The sequence below is a fragment of the Camelina sativa genome, chromosome 9 (genome assembly GCF_030686135.1).
Source record: "Camelina sativa cultivar CO46 ecotype springtype chromosome 9, ASM3068613v1".
Lineage (NCBI taxonomy): Eukaryota > Viridiplantae > Streptophyta > Magnoliopsida > Brassicales > Brassicaceae > Camelina > Camelina sativa.
The window spans coordinates 41,207,705-41,227,248 of record NC_141888.1 but is presented as its reverse complement, the minus strand read 5'-3'; the positions used below and the strand labels follow the sequence as shown (position 1 = coordinate 41,227,248).

At 39.8% G+C, this 19,544-nt stretch overlaps 3 protein-coding genes and 1 pseudogene across 5 annotated transcripts; 1 reads left to right on the top strand and 3 right to left on the bottom strand.

The window, feature by feature from the left end:
• On the bottom strand, nt 1-1,942 carry LOC104714378 (adenine phosphoribosyltransferase 2). Its single transcript, XM_010431717.3, has 6 exons — nt 1,695-1,942; nt 1,466-1,576; nt 858-950; nt 592-741; nt 359-417; nt 1-216 (listed from the first exon to the last, which is right to left on the bottom strand). The coding sequence occupies exons 1-6, from the start codon at nt 1,924-1,926 to the stop codon at nt 136-138; spliced, it is 726 nt and encodes a 241-aa protein (XP_010430019.2). The 5' UTR covers nt 1,927-1,942; the 3' UTR covers nt 1-135.
• A 2,692-nt stretch (nt 1,943-4,634) lies between these two features.
• LOC104714377 (uncharacterized) lies at nt 4,635-7,536 on the bottom strand. 3 transcript variants are annotated; one of them, XR_015567414.1, is made up of 7 exons: nt 7,199-7,531; nt 6,837-6,936; nt 6,650-6,749; nt 6,485-6,567; nt 6,168-6,406; nt 6,007-6,084; nt 4,635-5,319 (listed from the first exon to the last, which is right to left on the bottom strand). XR_015567414.1 is itself a non-coding variant. In XM_010431715.3 (6 exons), exons 1-5 carry the CDS (start codon nt 7,392-7,394, stop codon nt 6,172-6,174), a joined length of 714 nt encoding a protein of 237 aa, XP_010430017.1. In that variant the 5' UTR covers nt 7,395-7,536; the 3' UTR covers nt 5,380-6,084; nt 6,168-6,171. The 3 variants fall into 3 exon arrangements, 2 of the variants coding, with proteins under 2 accessions (XP_010430017.1, XP_010430016.1); XM_010431715.3 differs by lacking the exon at nt 4,635-5,319 and having other exon boundaries at nt 5,380-6,084; nt 7,199-7,536; XM_010431714.3 differs by lacking the exon at nt 4,635-5,319 and having other exon boundaries at nt 5,380-6,084; nt 6,837-6,939.
• Nucleotides 7,537-7,680: 144 nt separating this feature from the next.
• On the top strand, nt 7,681-17,652 carry LOC104714373 (pre-mRNA-processing-splicing factor 8A). Its single transcript, XM_087467841.1, has 24 exons — nt 7,681-8,198; nt 8,330-8,453; nt 8,547-8,639; nt 8,750-9,140; nt 9,235-9,721; nt 9,815-10,605; nt 10,692-10,960; nt 11,064-11,378; nt 11,474-11,778; nt 11,861-12,315; nt 12,396-12,522; nt 12,644-12,885; nt 12,980-13,103; nt 13,199-13,496; nt 13,738-13,991; nt 14,109-14,725; nt 14,813-14,919; nt 15,004-15,258; nt 15,397-15,870; nt 16,053-16,214; nt 16,303-16,500; nt 16,591-16,869; nt 16,943-17,185; nt 17,274-17,652. The coding sequence occupies exons 1-24, from the start codon at nt 7,915-7,917 to the stop codon at nt 17,463-17,465; spliced, it is 7,086 nt and encodes a 2,361-aa protein (XP_087323967.1). The 5' UTR covers nt 7,681-7,914; the 3' UTR covers nt 17,466-17,652.
• Nucleotides 17,653-17,771: 119 nt separating this feature from the next.
• LOC104714375 (protein TOO MANY MOUTHS-like) lies at nt 17,772-19,471 on the bottom strand (annotated as a pseudogene).
• Between the last annotated feature and the right edge of the window lie 73 nt (nt 19,472-19,544).

Here is a 19,544-nt window from a genome sequence, read left to right as displayed (position 1 = left end):
TTTTCATTGCAAGATATCGATTATATATTATTGACATAACCGTTGATATTACAATTTATCTAGTTCGCGAATTTGGAAATATAAATGAAGATGACGACCATATATATATAGCTCGCCAATAGATTTAAAAAGGCTTTAATTGTATAAGGTTAATTCATCGTACTCTCTTGGCTCCACCAAAACGTACAACGGCTTTCCCTTCAGCTTACACTGCCCCTGCATGCCATCATATCGTCGAAACAACTTGTTGTTGTTAATTTATCTTCTTCACATCTAGTAGTATTCGTTAATGGGCCTATATATATGTATAAGATCCAACAATATTATTGGTTCGAAATTTTAAAAGACCACTTTATACCTTAAACTTAGGCAAACCAACAACGCAGGCACATTCTACAACTTCAGCCCCAGCGCGCTCTAAAGTGCGTCCATAGAGAGAGAGAGAGATAGAGAGATAGGCTCATTAGTTTACTACTCAATCGATATAGTATTATCGTGTTACCATTTCAAAAGGCGTATGTAATGTATTATTCAAATCATGATCTTGTTTAACATTAGTATTCAACAAAAAAGTAGAAGAATATTATTTACCCAAGAGGTTAATGGAAGCGGAGAGTGTCCCACCGGTGGCAACTAAATCATCGATGATGAGAGCTCGTTCATCTGATTTGACAGCCTCCACACTCATCTCTAGACGATCACTTCCATACTCTAGCTCGTACTCTTCGCTTATCACTCTCCCTTTTATTTTATTTTAACACCACAACCAAATATTGGATCATGTATATCCTTCAACCACACTTCTCTTATTATAATTATAACTAATTCCAACAGTACGTATATATAAGTAATCGTACCGGGTAGTTTTCCCGGTTTGCGTAGTGGGACGAACTTAGCACCTATGGCTAATGCGATGGGAGGTCCAAATATGAATCCCCTCGCCTCAACTCCTGCATTATGCATTATATTAATCGACCGGTGGTTTATATTATCCTCGAATCGAGTTTAGATAAGCATTTCTTACTTGTTTGTTTCTAATTGAATTTCACAAAAGGATCACTAAATGACAAAAAGAAGAGAAAATATATATAGAGGCAGACTAACGACAAATTAAAAGGGATGCATGACTAATTAGTCACCAACCACACTAGACAAGTTAGTATGTGGGTGTGTAAAATCATTAATCCATAAAAAAGTTGTCTATTTTGTTTATTCAGTCTTTTCATATTGGGAAATCCTCGCCGCTTTGGATTCTATCATATGTCATAATATTAGGATAGGAATAATAACTATATATTTACTATATATTATAAAATCTATATATATATATATATATTATACGTGCGTTGCCTATTAAGCTGAATGAATTGATAATTTAAGCTTAATTAAGCGACTTGAAGAAAGAGTAGATTAATTATGAGCTAGAGAGAGGGTTTATAATTAAAGAAGGGAAAGTGAAAGGAACCAGCAACGAGAGAGATGTTCATGTGCTTGTAACGATCAACGAAGATATCAACAACATGTTTGAAGGCAACTGGATCCAGCAGCAAAGTTGTTATGTCCTGAAACATGATCCCTGCGACACAAACACACACACACTCATAGAAATTAGTTGATTTCTCTCAACGAGAAGCGAACAAGAAAAACGAATATAAGTATGCACATAAAAGAAAGAAAGAAAATATAAAATGGACCAGTCTTGGGGAAGTGAGGGATGACGCGAATAGCGTCGGAGATGGCCTTTAATCTTGGGTCTCCCTGCAACCCATTCTCCACGGCAAACATATCTCTCACTCGTGCGTGCGTGCGTGCGTGCGTGCGTGCGTGTGTGTGTGTGTCCAAGGAGAAGAAAGAAATGGGTTGGCTGTATTTATAGCATTTATTTATCATTCTCTCTTTCATAATTCCTTCTACCCACTCACTCATCGTACGTCTCCATCCGAAGTTACTATTTTAAAAATACAGTATGTTTTTAAATTTTGAAAATACAAAACATAATAGTATCAAATTAAAGCTCATTTGTAACAACTCAAATATCATAGTGGTTGGATTTACTTTGTAAATTAAGAACTACTAATGTACAAATTAATATATCTCTCATTGCAATTTAATAATGGATGATTATATTACAGATAATTGTCTAAAATGGCAAAAATATCCTGATTATTTCGCTAGCATCGAGAGGATTAGTATCTATGAGCTTCAGCTGAGGATCACAATTTTATCAAACAAGAAGAAATAACTCAATCAAAACAATATTAATTTGACATGGTCTAAAATATTTGAAGATAATCGAGTGTATGCATTACGTAACCCAAGCTTATTTTATAAATTTGTCATTTTTAATATAAAAACATAGATTTAGCATGTCTTTATAGCGGATATATAAAACAAATGTCATGTAACTTTTATCAAATCACACGTCATTTTATGATATTAACTTATTTGATCACACAAAATTATTTATGGTTCGTTTCCCAATATATATGTAATATATATCTATTTCGCTACCACTTACAGTACATATTCGTTTTGTCACAAGATGGTTATTACACCCACAGAAACAGGTAGCATAAACATGGTAACAAACTTGTTAACAAGCCTCTCCACGGATGAAGAACAGTATGCACATCAAGGTGAATAATAAACAAACTAAGAAGTGTAAATGGACTATTTTCCCAACAAGAGAGCATAAGAATAAGAGTGACAAGTTTTGAATCACGTAATAAAAAAATTAAAAATAAAAAAAGGTAAGCCTTACCTTAACTTTCACATATAAATATGACCATTTGTTATTTCATAACAAACAAACAATCCCGAAATAAAAAATCCAGATTCATGAGATTATTAAACAAAAACCGTAAAACAAACAAGACCCATTATTATTACGCCGCTTTCTAGGGGCTGAGAGAGTAGGCTTCTTTGGGTTGGGTTGATCCGCATCATCGTTGCCCATCTCTCTCGGACCTCTTCCTACCAGCAGAAGAGTCTGATGGTGTACATGTTCACTTAGTTATTTTAGTTATGTTTTAAAAGTTTTTATTATGAACTTAGTTATTATTTATGGTTGTTTTTCTATTATTTTTAATTTATGATTTTTGAATATTTCAGTATTTGATTACTTAATAAATTTATTTTTTCCACTGTTTTTTATCATACTATATGTTTATCAGAAGAAAGTATAAAATAAACCATTATAATTTAATAAATCATGTACCGCAAGACTATAAATCGTTGTAATAATGCACTGATATGGTTGATATGACTAGTTTTTTTTATGGCTTCTCTAGATCCAGGCTTTTGTTTTGTGTGATGGATATTTATAACATAAATGTTAAATGTGTTGTGGTTTTACTCGTATTAAATCGATATTGTGTGACAGCATGACATGCATGATGCATGCACACTTGAAAAACATTAAATAAATAGATTAAAGTGGTTTAAATTTGTTGTTGTCGTTGTTGTTTTTTTTGCTAGATTCTTGAGTTGTGAGTTGTGACAATCCTCATCGAGAGCGCAACTGGTAAAAAAAACGAATCTTTCTCTGCTAGAAAATAAGCGAATCCTTCTCGAAAGGTATGAAATTGTGAACTTTAGCATTTATAGTAAGAATGGTTATGAGAGAAATTAAAAGAAAAGGTGCGAATCCCATATTATCCAATTTGTATTCAATATCTCTCTGTGATTTCCCTAAAAAAAATCAAATATCAAACAACATATTTTGTTCGATGGTAAAATTGGTAGATCAATTTTTTTTTTTCTTAAAAGAAAAATCATTGGGGGAAAAAATTGTACCCTACCAGATGAGATCGCTACATGTGTCATATACAAAAACAAATAAGCAAAGGCCAAAGGTAAAAAAAGTGAAGAGAGTAGGGAGATAGATTTAAAAAAAAAAACGTACGAGAGTAGTGCCTTTGTTTCGACTGTTGAAGCGCACGCCTGCTCGCTCTTCTCTCTCTCCCACTTATTTTTATATATTTTTTTTCTTCTAATCATTACTTTATTATAGTAAAAAGGAAGTAAGGAAAATGTTTTTATGCCCCCCCACACCACCCATGTTAAGCCGTTTTCCAACCAAATTTGATTCAACTAATTAATATTCATCCGAAAAAATAGGATTTGGTTTGGATTCAGATTTCGTGTAGATATCTCCCCACTACTACTAGTACTACCACTTCTTACATCAAAAAGGAAAATAGATTTGATTGGATTCAAATTTCAAAATAAGCAAAAAGGAAATGTTTTAGAAAATCTTGAAGAAGCCTTTTGAAAATAGAAGTTTATTAAAGGCAAAATCAAAAATCAATCAGATGAGATGAGATAATATAATCCTTTCCAGTCCACTAGTCGGATCTGAACCAAATTTTGTATGCTTTTCATGATTTCATCTACACACTATCTCTCTATAAAACGACAACAACAGTCAACTCAATTATTTAAGGATTTACATATGGTCTCACAAATCCAACTTCAAACCAGAGATACTTCAATCAGGTAAGTGGCCGAGTTTAGTAATTGGTAGGTTCTCTTTTTACTCAAATATCTTATCTTATTGGTCAGTTTATTTTGAACATCTTGAAAGAAAGATTCAAAAGAAATCAAAGTAATTTTGTTTTTACATACACGAATTGTTATAATAAAAACTCCCAAAAAGTAGTTGTAATAGATGATGAAGTTTGAAAACGAAACACAAAGGAATGCGTACCTCACAAATATCTTTCGTGCAGTTAATTTCAAAAGAGACAGCGAAGGACACCAAATCTTGGGAGGACAATCACTACCCAAGATCTCCCTCCTCTGCCTTTCTTTCATTTACTTCGAATCATATTTTCTTTTTCTTTTTTTCTTTTAAGTTGAAAGAAGAGAGGGACTTGACCATGTGACTATGTGCTCTCCTCTAACAGTGACATCAACTCTAATCAGAATGGGAATCTAAGATCCCACTTCTTTGCGTTTTTTTTTTTTTTTACTGTTGGCAGATAGTGTAAGTTACTGTATGCACAATGCTCTCACCTTTTGATGTTACAGTCCAGTGCATGCAGGACAATGAGACCATCACACATCCAATACTAGATTAGACCCACATGCAGATATCCATCAGTCATTACTCATTCCATTCCCTTTAGAAAGTAGAATCCAATCCTGACCTGTAACAACCTTAGTGGCTGTGCCTTGGAGACTACTTTATTGAGTGGTATACTCTTCGCTCATGACAACATGCGGAAAAGATCGAGAATGAAAGTCTTTGAGCCTTGCTATGGTTTGACACTCGCTGCCGACTTCTGCACTTGCTTCCACGGTTTCTGAGTTTATGCACTTTACCAGCCAATAAACCAAATATGTACATACAAACAAACAAAAGATAAAGAAAAAAAAGAGAAAACAGAATTCTATATTATTAAGACAAGAGCAAACACCTTTACACTCGGCCAACCGATCATTAAGGGTCAAAATTCTCCGAGTGTTTATAATATTAAAAAGACAATGCTCTACTAGCGGAGTGTATGTTCTTCACCTTCTCAAGATGTACAAGTAAACAATATTCTCAAGCTCCTAGCACATGTGAAAGTACAATACTAGCTTCCATATAACAGTAATTCAATGAGATTATGGTCCACTGGTGGAACGAACTTGAAAAATAAAAATACTAGGAATGTTATAATTGTTTAGAATCAGATACAGTCATATGTAGATTGTCAATAAGTTAACTTCAGAGATATAGAAATATGTAAATATGACAACGAGTTTTTCATAGAACAAAGGCAAAAGAAGATAATCTTACGCTAGTGGCAGGGCAGGTCATTCTTAGATTCTCGGGTGGTGAGGCCAATTAATTGGGTTCAGTAGGTTAGTATGTGTTAAACCATTTTCAGCATGTATAAGGTTTACCTTGCCATTTCACTTCTGAATTAACACATACTCAACCTATTCTTGTTTTATTACAAATCAGCTGATCTTATACTACTGTGTTCTAGGCTGATAAAATGCGAATAAAAAACGCACCTTCTTTCAGCTTTCGTAATGCATAAAGACAAACTATAGATACGTCATTTGTAAAACTAGGGATCCTTTGAATCAATCCTGGACAACAAATCCATAAACCAATAATCACTGAAAGAAAGGAAGAAATGAAGTAGGGAAGATAAGAAGAGGAAGTGACTTACGGTTTTACATCTTGGGCCTGCCACCGAAATGCTTCAAAGAAAATCTGGAAGGACCACTGCGACTCTCAGGTCCTGTTCTGGACACTCCCCAACGTCCAGCATAAGGCAACCATCCTTTAATTAGGTTCACTAGTCTGAATTCTGCTGCCGGTAACTCGTCTTGTGCTCCTGGATAACACTTCTCAGCTACATCATCCATACTGTTCTGGATTTTGTTGGCTTCGGATTCCATTTCCAACCTACCATAAAAAGAAGCTTCTTTAGAAGAGCATTGGAATGCAGAGACAATAAAAGGCAGATAGTGGCAAAGTACTTACTGAAGGTAGCGCTTGCAACTGGGGCTCTTGGATCTTTTGTTCATAGGAGAGTGGTCTATAGACAAATGCCTTACGAAATGTAACTGAAATAGAGTGTGAAAGGGATTACAATGCAAATGAAAATGCGTTCTCTTAAGTAGAAGGGAGATGGAGTAAGACACGAACTTGATCCCCATCATTGAGACCGAGATAACGGATGCTAGTCTTGTCATTGAGTAATCTCTGGTCACGATAACACAAGCAAAAATGACCCCAGACGTGGGACCTGTAGGCGTAGATCAAGACTGTATCAGATAGCTTAAACAAGTGTAGAATCTCAAACTTTTCATATGCACAGTCACAGATGATGTACCATGAAATCCTGCCGTGACCTTCTAGAGGAGAAATAGTGAAAACTTGTTCCACAGCTCTTTTGAGCTCTGCCACCGAGCAATCCTTTGCGACTTCCACATCTGCTGAATCGTTGGAAACCATTTTTAACTTGTTGACGACAAGTTATATCAGAATTTTGATTTCAAACCGCAACACAACCAATTCCGGACGCACCAACCAATAATAGAAACCATTAGAGTTCGATTAGCTCAAAGGCTAATCTAAAGAGTTCCGAGAGATTTATTATGTAAGGCAAAGCAGGAAAACAAAAATCACATAGAGAAGAATTTAGTTGACACTTCAAATTGAGAATTTCGGAAACTGGATAAGCAAAAATCGTACCGAAAAGGGAACCGTTGAGCTTAGCGACGGAAAGCTTGATACGACCTTGAGGAGGAAGTTTCAGGTAGGAAGATCTCCGTCCAGAAATCGAACCACCGTCGTTTAAAGCAAACGATGACAAGAAGCGAGGCTCTATCAACGACCTCAGTCCTCCACTTCGACGACCGTCCCTACCTGGACTTTGTTCCTCTCGCATTGCCGCCGCGACTGACTACGACACGATTCTGCTCTTCACGTGTTTGAGACGACGGACTTGTGACTTGTCAGTCTGAGAGAGAGAGTCGCCAGAATCGGGAGAGTTTGTTTGTTATACGGGGAAACGCAATTACAACTGCATCCTAGAAAAAGAAAAAAACAATTTGTAGTTCGCCTATGGGCACATGGACCACGGCCCAACTATAATAATCAAAGGCCCATTAGCTTGATTCGATTAGCAGTGACTCTAGTCCAATAAGCGGGTTTGGATAACCGCCTAAGCATTTGCTCGACACCGCCTGATTTACTTACACACCTCCTCCTCTCCAATATTAAAAGGCCGAACGAGGAAAAAAACAAAAAAAAGCGACTCACCCGAAAATGTTTTAGGGTTTTTCTTGTACTCGATTAAGCTCACTAGTTCTTCGCAAAGTAGATAGATAGATCGACACGGACGCGGTGGATTTAGGGTTTATTCCTCCGCGACTACAGCTCGGCCTTTCGATTTGGAACCCTAAGCCATGTGGAACAACAACGATGGGATGCCCTTAGCTCCTCCTGGTACCGGCGGCTCGATGATGCCGCCACCTCCCGCTGCGCATCCTTCTTACACGGCGCTTCCGCCGCCTTCTAATCCGACTCCTCCGGTGGAACCTACTCCTGAGGAGGCCGAGGCGAAGCTTGAGGAGAAGGCCAGAAAATGGATGCAGCTTAACTCGAAGCGCTACGGCGACAAGAGGAAGTTTGGATTCGTGGAAACTCAGAAGGAGGACATGCCACCTGAGCACGTCAGGAAGATCATCAGGCGAGTTTTTCTTTCTCTTCGATTTCGGAATCTAGTTTACTTAGGGCTCCAAGATTTCTCTGATTTGGTTATAGGATTTTTCTTGGATTTGATTGTGAGACTGAAACTGCGATTTCTTTTTCTTTCTTCAGGGATCATGGTGATATGTCATCCAAGAAGTTCCGTCACGACAAACGTGTATACCTTGGAGCCCTTAAGTTCGTTCCTCACGCTGTTTTCAAGCTCTTGGAGAATATGCCTATGCCCTGGGAGCAGGTTATTAATTTTTTGTTAGCTTTATGTGGTTTCTGCTTAGCTTCGGCTATTTTCGCCGTTTGTTCATTTATCTAACTCCCCATTTTCTTCCAGGTTCGAGACGTGAAGGTTTTGTACCACATCACTGGAGCTATTACTTTTGTGAACGAGATACCATGGGTCGTGGAACCTATTTACATGGCTCAGGTGAGTGATTAGTCTCTCTCCCTCTCTCTCTATTTTCATGTCTCTGTACCTTGATTAAATTTTACTTGATGTTTTATTTGAGTGATGCTTATTCCATTCTATTCTTGCAGTGGGGTACTATGTGGATTATGATGCGAAGGGAAAAGAGGGATCGTCGTCATTTCAAGAGAATGCGGTTTCCACCATTTGATGATGAGGAGCCTCCACTAGACTATGCAGACAACTTGTTGGACGTTGATCCTCTTGAACCAATTCAGTTGGAGCTTGATGAGGAAGAAGATTCTGCTGTACACACTTGGTTTTACGACCACAAGCCACTCGTTAAAACAAAACTGATTAATGGTCCCAGTTACCGGAGGTGGAACCTCTCACTTCCAATTATGGCTACCCTTCACAGGCTTGCAGGCCAGTTGCTTTCTGATCTGATTGATCGCAACTACTTCTACTTGTTTGACATGCCATCTTTCTTCACAGCAAAGGCTTTGAACATGTGCATACCTGGTACGCTATCTTCCTTCTGTGCTCCATTTTTTTCTTTCACTTGCAGGTCCCTTTCTTTTATTCTTTTCTAATGCATTCTGGTACTCTTTTCCAGGTGGACCTAAGTTTGAACCTTTGTACCGTGATATGGAGAAAGGAGATGAGGACTGGAATGAATTTAATGACATCAACAAGCTTATCATTCGTTCCCCTCTGCGAACTGAGTACAGAATAGCGTTTCCCCATCTCTACAATAATCGGCCAAGGAAAGTAAAACTCTGTGTGTATCACAGTCCTATGGTTATGTATATAAAGACCGAGGATCCTGATCTTCCTGCATTTTATTATGATCCGTTAATTCACCCGATAAGCAACACTAACAAGGAAAAGCGTGAAAGGAAGGTGTATGAAGACGATGATGAGGATGACTTCCCTTTACCAGAAGGTGTGGAACCTTTGCTGAAAGATACCCAACTCTACACTGACACTACAGCTGCTGGCATATCATTGTTGTTTGCCCCACGACCTTTCAATATGAGGTCTGGGAGGACGCGACGGGCAGAAGATATTCCCTTGGTGTCAGAGTGGTTCAAGGAGCATTGGTAAGCTTTTCTTTTTTATCTACTTTCGGTCTCTTTGACTTTGAAATTTACTAGTGAGTGTCCTAATACATTATTTGATCTCATTAACTGCAGTCCTCCAGCCTATCCGGTTAAAGTTCGGGTTAGTTACCAAAAGCTATTGAAATGCTATGTGCTGAATGAGTTGCACCATAGACCACCTAAAGCTCAGAAGAAGAAGCACTTGTTTCGATCTCTTGCAGCTACAAAGTTTTTCCAAAGTACCGAACTGGATTGGGTTGAAGTGGGTCTGCAAGTGTGTCGTCAGGGTTATAATATGCTGAATCTGTTGATTCATAGGAAGAATCTAAACTACCTGCATCTTGACTACAACTTCAACCTTAAGCCTGTGAAAACTTTGACCACCAAAGAGCGTAAGAAGTCACGTTTTGGGAACGCTTTTCATCTCTGCCGTGAGATTCTCCGGCTGACAAAACTTGTTGTTGATGCGAATGTCCAATTCCGACTTGGTAATGTTGATGCCTTCCAGTTGGCTGACGGTCTGCAATATATTTTCTCTCACGTTGGCCAGTTGACGGGTATGTATCGTTATAAATACAGACTGATGAGGCAGATTAGGATGTGCAAGGATTTGAAGCACTTGATATATTACCGTTTCAATACTGGTCCTGTGGGTAAGGGTCCAGGGTGTGGATTTTGGGCTCCAATGTGGAGGGTATGGTTGTTCTTCCTTCGGGGAATAGTTCCTCTTCTTGAACGATGGTTAGGGAATCTTCTTGCACGTCAATTTGAGGGGCGTCATTCAAAAGGAGTGGCCAAAACAGTCACAAAACAGAGAGTTGAAAGCCATTTTGATTTGGAACTTCGAGCTGCTGTCATGCATGACGTCCTTGATGCTATGCCAGGTTTCTATTCTTATAAATTTGTTTTTCCTTGTGTTATGGAATGGCTTTGCTTTATTCTTTGGTTAATATTTTCCGCTAATGTGCAGAGGGTATCAAGCAAAATAAAGCCCGGACCATATTGCAGCACCTTAGTGAGGCATGGCGGTGCTGGAAAGCTAATATTCCATGGAAGGTCCCTGGGTTACCTGTTCCAATTGAGAATATGATCCTCCGTTATGTCAAGTCTAAGGCTGATTGGTGGACGAATGTTGCTCACTACAATCGTGAGCGTATCCGAAGGGGGGCTACTGTTGATAAGACAGTTTGTAGAAAGAATCTCGGGAGGTTGACTCGTCTGTGGCTTAAGGCAGAACAGGTCTGTTTCATAATTGTCTTTATTACTATCGTTTTTGCTTGAGCAACATTTTAGGAGATGGCTTTATATATATTGATGTGTTATCCTTGTAAAACTGTTACAGGAACGACAGCACAATTACCTGAAAGATGGTCCGTATGTCACTCCGGAAGAAGCACTTGCAATCTATACAACAACTGTTCATTGGCTGGAATCAAGGAAGTTTTCTCCAATTCCATTTCCTCCATTGTCATACAAACATGACACAAAGTTGCTCATCCTTGCCCTTGAGAGACTGAAGGAATCATATAGTGTAGCTGTGAGGTTGAACCAGCAGCAGCGAGAAGAGCTTGGTCTAATTGAACAAGCTTATGACAATCCTCATGAAGCTTTGTCACGAATAAAACGTCATCTTCTCACCCAACGTGGCTTTAAAGAGGTAATTTAATATTTCACTCTATATTGGAGCAATGGATTGACATAGATCTTCAAGGTTGCCGTAGTGAAGTGATGGTGTATACGTTTTGTCTGCAGGTTGGCATAGAGTTTATGGATCTGTATAGCTACTTGATTCCAGTTTATGAAATAGAGCCTCTAGAGAAAATTACCGATGCCTATCTTGATCAATACTTGTGGTACGAAGGTGACAAGCGCCACTTGTTTCCAAACTGGATTAAGCCTGCAGACTCAGAGCCGCCCCCACTTCTGGTTTATAAGTGGTGCCAAGGTATCAACAACTTGCAAGGCATATGGGACACAGGTGATGGGCAGTGTGTGGTGATGCTCCAAACTAAGTTCGAAAAGTTTTTTGAGAAGATCGATTTGACAATGTTGAACAGGTACCTGTCTCATTAATAATTTATTAATAATGTTGAGCCACATTTCTCTGGAGTAATAAGTATTTTGTGTTGTTTGTTTCAGGCTTCTTCGTTTGGTTCTTGACCACAATATTGCAGACTATGTGTCTGCCAAGAATAACGTGGTCCTGTCTTACAAGGATATGAGTCATACTAACTTGTATGGTCTCATTAGAGGACTCCAGTTTGCATCATTTGTTGTTCAGTTCTATGGTCTATTACTTGATCTTTTGCTTCTTGGTTTGACTCGAGCGAGTGAAATTGCTGGGCCACCACAGATGCCTAACGAGTTTATGACGTTTTGGGATACAAAAGTGGAGACACGCCATCCCATAAGACTCTATTCTCGGTATATAGACAAAGTTCATATCATGTTTAAATTTACCCATGAAGAGGCTCGGGATCTTATTCAGCGATATCTTACGGAGCACCCGGATCCCAACAATGAAAACATGGTGGGATACAACAATAAGAAGTGCTGGCCAAGAGATGCAAGGATGAGGTTGATGAAACATGATGGTATGTTCTTTTTTTATATATAATTCGATTGACTATATTTATGCATTAGATGTGTGTCTCATTTATTATTCATCTTTCAGTCAATCTTGGTAGAAGTGTCTTCTGGGACATGAAGAACCGTCTTCCTCGGAGCATCACAACTTTGGAGTGGGAGAATGGCTTTGTCTCTGTCTATAGCAAGGATAATCCTAACCTGCTCTTTAGCATGTAAGTCCTTTATTTGCGCATTCTAGTGCTTCTGTTGTTACTTGTTAGTGCTATGCTTTCGTTTATACTGTTACTTGGTACTGCCATTGACATCTGTGACTCTTTCTCATCTTGCCTTCAGGTGTGGATTTGAAGTCCGCATACTTCCAAAAATCAGGATGACCCAAGAAGCTTTCAGCAACACAAAAGATGGTGTCTGGAATCTGCAAAATGAACAGACCAAGGAGAGGACTGCAGTAGCTTTTCTGCGGGTTGACGATGAACATATGAAGGTGTTTGAGAATCGTGTGAGGCAGATCCTTATGTCATCAGGATCAACCACCTTTACCAAGATCGTCAACAAATGGAATACAGCTCTTATTGGTACAATAATCCTCTGAGCCCGTTTTGGCATCATTGTTTACTTTTTATGATTTGTTGTTTATCATGAAACTGATCACTTTTTCTTTATAAACAGGTCTCATGACTTACTTCCGTGAAGCCACTGTACACACGCAAGAGCTCTTGGATCTACTGGTCAAGTGTGAGAATAAAATCCAAACAAGAATTAAGATCGGGTTGAACTCAAAGATGCCTAGTCGGTAAGTAAAAGCTATCTTATTGAGCTTATGGTCGACATAGCAGAGCTGTGTGTTTATATTTCTGTAACCTGATTTTTCTACTTCCTCCTTGGCAGATTTCCTCCTGTTATCTTCTACACTCCAAAGGAAATTGGAGGGCTGGGAATGTTGTCAATGGGTCATATTTTGATCCCACAAAGTGACCTTCGGTACAGCAAGCAAACAGATGTTGGTGTAACCCACTTTAGGAGTGGAATGAGCCACGAGGAAGATCAGCTTATACCAAATCTTTACCGTTATATACAGCCGTGGGAAAGTGAGTTTATTGATTCACAGCGTGTATGGGCAGAATATGCTTTAAAAAGGCAGGAAGCGCAGGCCCAAAATAGGCGTCTTACACTGGAAGATCTGGAAGTAAGTATCATACTTGTGTAACCTCTGTACTTGATGTTGAATTTTGAACGGGATATTAGCATGCTAGCTTGCTTTCTTTGGGTATTCTTGGCTTTGATTTTCAGAGGGTTTTGGGAGTATATCGCTGTGTTGCCTTCTCCTCTTTTGGGGTTGAAGTGCAAATATTATTTTGAATTTTTATTTGCTTCTAAATATCCGATCATTGAGGAGAATAATAACTGGTGTTTTTAAAATATGACAGGATTCTTGGGATAGAGGAATTCCTCGTATAAATACACTGTTTCAGAAGGATAGGCACACATTGGCATATGATAAAGGTTGGAGAGTTAGGACCGACTTTAAGCAGTACCAAGTCCTTAAACAAAATCCTTTCTGGTGGACACACCAGAGGCATGATGGAAAGTTGTGGAACTTGAACAATTACCGCACTGATGTCATTCAAGCACTTGGAGGTGTTGAGGGTATTCTTGAGCACACCCTATTCAAGGGGACATAGTAAGTCTGCTTTTCATTTCTCCTCAACTAGTTATGATCTTTGTTTCATAATAGCATATGATGTTCAGTTACATCACATTAGATTTGCTAACTTTTTCATGCTTTACATGAACTCAGCTTCCCGACATGGGAGGGTCTTTTCTGGGAGAAGGCATCTGGTTTTGAGGAGTCGATGAAATATAAGAAGTTGACTAATGCGCAGAGGTCTGGTCTAAACCAGATTCCAAATAGAAGATTCACGCTATGGTGGTCGCCAACAATTAATCGAGCGAATGTGTATGTGGGTTTCCAAGTGCAGTTGGATCTGACAGGAATATTTATGCATGGAAAGATTCCTACACTTAAGATATCTTTGATTCAGATTTTCCGAGCCCATTTGTGGCAGAAAATCCATGAGAGTGTTGTTATGGATCTTTGCCAAGTATTGGACCAAGAGTTGGACGCTTTGGAGATAGAAACGGTGCAGAAGGAGACAATCCATCCAAGAAAGAGTTATAAGATGAACAGCTCTTGTGCTGATGTTCTTCTGTTTGCTGCTCATAAATGGCCTATGTCTAAGCCTAGCCTGGTTGCAGAGTCAAAGGATATGTTCGACCAGAAAGCTAGTAACAAGTATTGGATAGATGTGCAACTTCGATGGGGAGACTATGACTCCCATGATATTGAACGTTATACTAGGGCAAAGTTCATGGACTATACAACTGACAACATGTCTATCTATCCATCTCCAACAGGTATGTATTACTTTTAGATTTTGCTTTGTTTTGTTAGCTTTCGCTTTTCTGAAGTATGTATCATTTTTTTTTCCAAAATCCGTGCAGGTGTAATGATTGGGCTTGATCTGGCATACAACTTGCATTCTGCCTTTGGTAATTGGTTTCCTGGTTCAAAACCTCTTCTTGCTCAAGCAATGAACAAGATCATGAAGGTACTAGAACTTTTTCTTGGGGTGTGTTTTGCAGGACCCATTTTATTTAGATTTGTGACTTATCGTTTAAACTTTAAATTGCAGTCAAATCCAGCTCTATATGTGTTGAGAGAGAGGATAAGGAAGGGTTTACAGTTGTACTCGTCTGAGCCTACAGAGCCTTATTTGTCATCTCAAAACTATGGTGAAATATTCAGCAATCAAATTATATGGTTTGTTGATGATACCAATGTATATCGTGTCACGATTCACAAGACATTTGAAGGGAATTTAACGACTAAGCCAATCAATGGTGCGATTTTCATCTTCAATCCAAGAACTGGGCAGCTGTTCCTGAAGGTATTTCTCCCTCTCCAGCGCTTTACATTAAGAGCGGGCATACATATTGTTCCACTTCCACAAGACTACTGTTTCTGATGAAGTCTATTAATAACATGTTGTGGGATCTTAAGTAACTGTTTTCTTTTTGTCGTCTAGGTTATCCATACAAGCGTCTGGGCTGGTCAGAAGCGTCTTGGTCAGCTAGCAAAATGGAAAACTGCTGAAGAGGTTGCTGCACTTGTGCGATCACTACCTGTTGAAGAACAGCCAAAACAGATTATTGTCACGCGAAAAGGAATGTTGGATCCCCTTGAGGTTCACTTGCTAGATTTCCCCAACATCGTTATCAAGGGAAGTGAGCTGCAGCTTCCGTTCCAGGCTTGCCTAAAGATAGAGAAATTTGGTGACCTGATTTTGAAGGCGACAGAACCGCAGATGGTTTTGTTTAATATATATGATGATTGGTTGAAGAGTATTTCTTCGTATACTGCCTTTTCAAGACTTATTTTGATCCTTCGTGCGCTTCATGTTAATAATGAGAAGGCTAAGATGTTGTTGAAGCCTGACAAGTCTGTTGTCACTGAGCCACATCACATCTGGCCCTCTCTCACTGATGATCAATGGATGAAGGTAACTCTTCTGCCACTTTTCGAACTTCTTCATTTAGTTTGTTTCTTGCTATAATATTTTATCTGATAGTGTCCCTCTTTATCTGCTGTTTTTTTATTTACTAGTCTTATATTACATAATGCTTGTACTTTCTTTTCTTTGTTTGAATAGTCTTTCCTTATTCACGATCATGTTAAATTCAGGTGGAGGTAGCACTTAGAGATCTGATCCTTTCTGACTACGCAAAGAAGAACAATGTTAATACCTCAGCTCTGACACAATCAGAGATCAGAGACATTATTCTTGGAGCTGAGATTACTCCACCCTCTCAACAGAGGCAACAAATTGCTGAGATTGAGAAACAGGTACTCGTAACTGTTACTTTTATAAGTTTTCAGACAAACAATGAGAATGTAGTTCTGTTGTTCACCTTAAATCTGTATCTTATTGCAGGCAAAGGAAGCCAGCCAGCTTACTGCAGTCACAACAAGAACTACAAATGTTCATGGTGATGAGCTCATTACTACCACCACGAGCCCTTACGAGCAATCTGCATTCGGTTCCAAAACAGATTGGCGTGTACGTGCTATATCAGCCACTAACCTTTACCTCAGAGTCAATCACATATATGTGAATTCAGATGACATAAAGGTTAGAGTCCATGTCACTCTCATTCACTTTGTCAATAAAGTAAAAGCCTTTCGGGTGTCACCCTTAACCGTTGTTTCTTGTTGTTCACAGGAAACCGGATACACATACATCATGCCAAAGAATATTTTGAAGAAGTTCATATGCGTAGCTGATCTTCGTACTCAAATTGCTGGGTACTTATATGGTATTAGTCCCCCAGATAATCCCCAAGTGAAAGAAATCCGTTGCGTTGTGATGGTGCCACAGTTGGGATCTCATCAGCATGTTCAACTGCCGTCTTCTCTTCCTGAGCATGACTTCCTAAATGATCTTGAGCCCTTGGGATGGTTGCACACACAGCCTAACGAGCTGCCTCAGCTGTCGCCACAGGTGATATATACATTATCTATACCTTAAGATCAGCCTGTTAACCCCATTGCTAACTGATTCTTTGCTTTTATAGGATGTAACCTTTCATTCGCGTATTCTGGAGAACAACAAGCAATGGGATGGAGAAAAATGCATCATCCTGACCTGCAGTTTCACTCCGGGCTCCTGCTCTTTGACGTCATATAAGTTGACCCAAACCGGATATGAATGGGGGCGGCTTAATAAGGACACAGGCAACAATCCTCACGGTTACCTTCCCACCCATTATGAAAAGGTTCAGATGTTGTTGAGTGACCGGTTCCTCGGGTTTTACATGGTAAGAAACACATTTCCCAGTTGTGCTTTTGTCCTTGAATGGTATGAAACCATTGAGAAATGATTTTTGTAACTTGTTGTTGTGATAGGTTCCTGAGAATGGACCGTGGAACTACAACTTCATGGGAGTGAAGCACACGGTGAGCATGAAATACAATGTCAAACTCGGGTCCCCAAAGGAGTTCTATCACGAGGAGCATCGACCCACTCATTTCTTGGAGTTTAGTAACATGGAGGAGGCTGACATTTTGGAGGGAGATCGTGAGGACACATTTACTTGAAATGTAGTAACTTTTCTTACCAATAGAGACTTGTAAGCTTTTGTACGCAAATCAGGGACGTAGTCTTTGCTGTCTTGTGCGTTACTCTTGAGGTAGATAGTAACGTCCCTAAATCTTAAAACAATGTTTTGCCACTAGAATCAAACTATTGAATGTATTGCATGGGCACATCTGATGCAATTCAGTAGTATGTGTGTTCATAGGTATTCCTTTCCCATATTGAAGAAATCCAAATGTTCCAAACATGTAAGTTAAAACAGAGCATAAAAAACAAGAGGAACAAATCAGTAACAGAGTACACAACGATAGAATAAATTTTATGTGATTATGAAGGCTAAGATCATTTTCAATTTTTTTTGAACAAAAAGAGAGAAAGCATCTAACAATAAACTCGGAAATATTTACAGCAGTTTTATAATCCCTCAGATTAGCAGATGAAATTGAACAGAAGAAAGAATGCAGGAAGATAGGAGAACCCCAAAGACTTGAAACCGCTTGACACGCCCGTAACTCCGTCCGGCATATCACCGTCATCTCTAGATAGATGCTGGACCGTAAGAAGGGCCTGGTCTCGGTGTTTCTCCATCACACGTACTGAGACTTGAACCAGATGTTGAACCGAATGCATCATCCAAGTCACTGTCCCGGTTGACACACAAACCAGCATTGTTATACAGCCTCAGCTTTCTCCTCATCCTCCACACTGTGTCTCTCTCGAACGGTACTGGACCTGTCAGACTGTTATCGTTGAGCCTGAGCTCGCTTAGATGCTTAGCGTCCCGAAACTCAAAAGGAATCTCTCCGGTTAGATTGTTGCCCTCCAGGTGAAGGACCCGGAGACTGTTTAAGCGAGTCAACGATTTCGGAATGGAGCCCTGAAGGTTCATATTGGAGAGAACAAGAATCATCAAGTTCTTGAGCCCTTTGAACGCGTTTTCCGGAATAGTTGCTGAGAATTTTGTGTTGCCTTTGAGCATTAAAGCCTGAAGAGAGCTTAGCCCTTGGAGAGAAGGCGGGAACGGGCCTGACAACCGGTTATAGCTCAAATCCAGAAGCACTAATTGGTTAAGCCGGTTAATCGAGTCCGGGATGGGACCAGTGACTCTGTTTCGGCTAAGATCGATTTTGATCAACGATCCACAGGACTCGAGTGTGGATGGAACCGGTCCGGTTAATAGATTATGGTTCAAGTCGAGAACGTTCAGCTGCGGAAGAAGAAAACCGGGAATCGAACCAGTCAACCGGTTGCCACTCAAATCAAGTGATGTTAAACCGGAGAAGCGGTTAAACGAGGAGGGGATGGAGCCGTTGAGATTGTTTCTGTGGAGATCAAGAACTTTCAAATTGGTAAGGTTGCCCAATTCGTGAGGGATAGGGCCCAAAAAGCCATTCTCCCTCAAAACCAGCGTCTGAAGACTCGAGCCAAGGCGGCCAAGAAAAGCCGGTATCCGCTGCGGGGCGCGGCCTAAACAGCGGTAGAAGAACAAGGCTTTAAGGTGCTTAAGCCTCGTGAGGGACTCAGAGACGTAAGAGCGTTCAGGGTCACAGGTCGGGAACGCCGTGTCGTCTGAGAGTGCTCCGAACGACAGAGAGACAACGTGGTAGACGTTATCCTGGTCGGGCATACACTCGATACCGTGCCACCGGCCTCGACACACGTCAGGAATCGCGGCAGCCCAATCGTTGCCTGTCGCTCGCATAATGTCGTAGACGGCGTCTTGCTCGTCGGGCTCCGTGCGAGCGCCGTCGTTGGTCATTGTGAATCCAGTTTGTGGGCCGTCGATCAGAGCCGACGGCGCAGTCGAGTCGGATGTGATCACGGTGAAAGATGTGACTAACGGATATATGATAGACAAGACAATGAATATTTGGCGGAATTGTGCCATTTTTTTCTTTTCAACTTGGTTTGGTTGGTTGTTGTGTGATTACGTTTTAGGTTTCTTCAAATTTGTATAGTAGGGCGTGTATATAATCATAGAAACGTTCACACACTACAGAAAGAAAAATATGGTGGGTCCAAAAAAAAAACGTTCATGAATGTCATAATGGCTTTCACGGGATATATAACTCGGAAGAGTA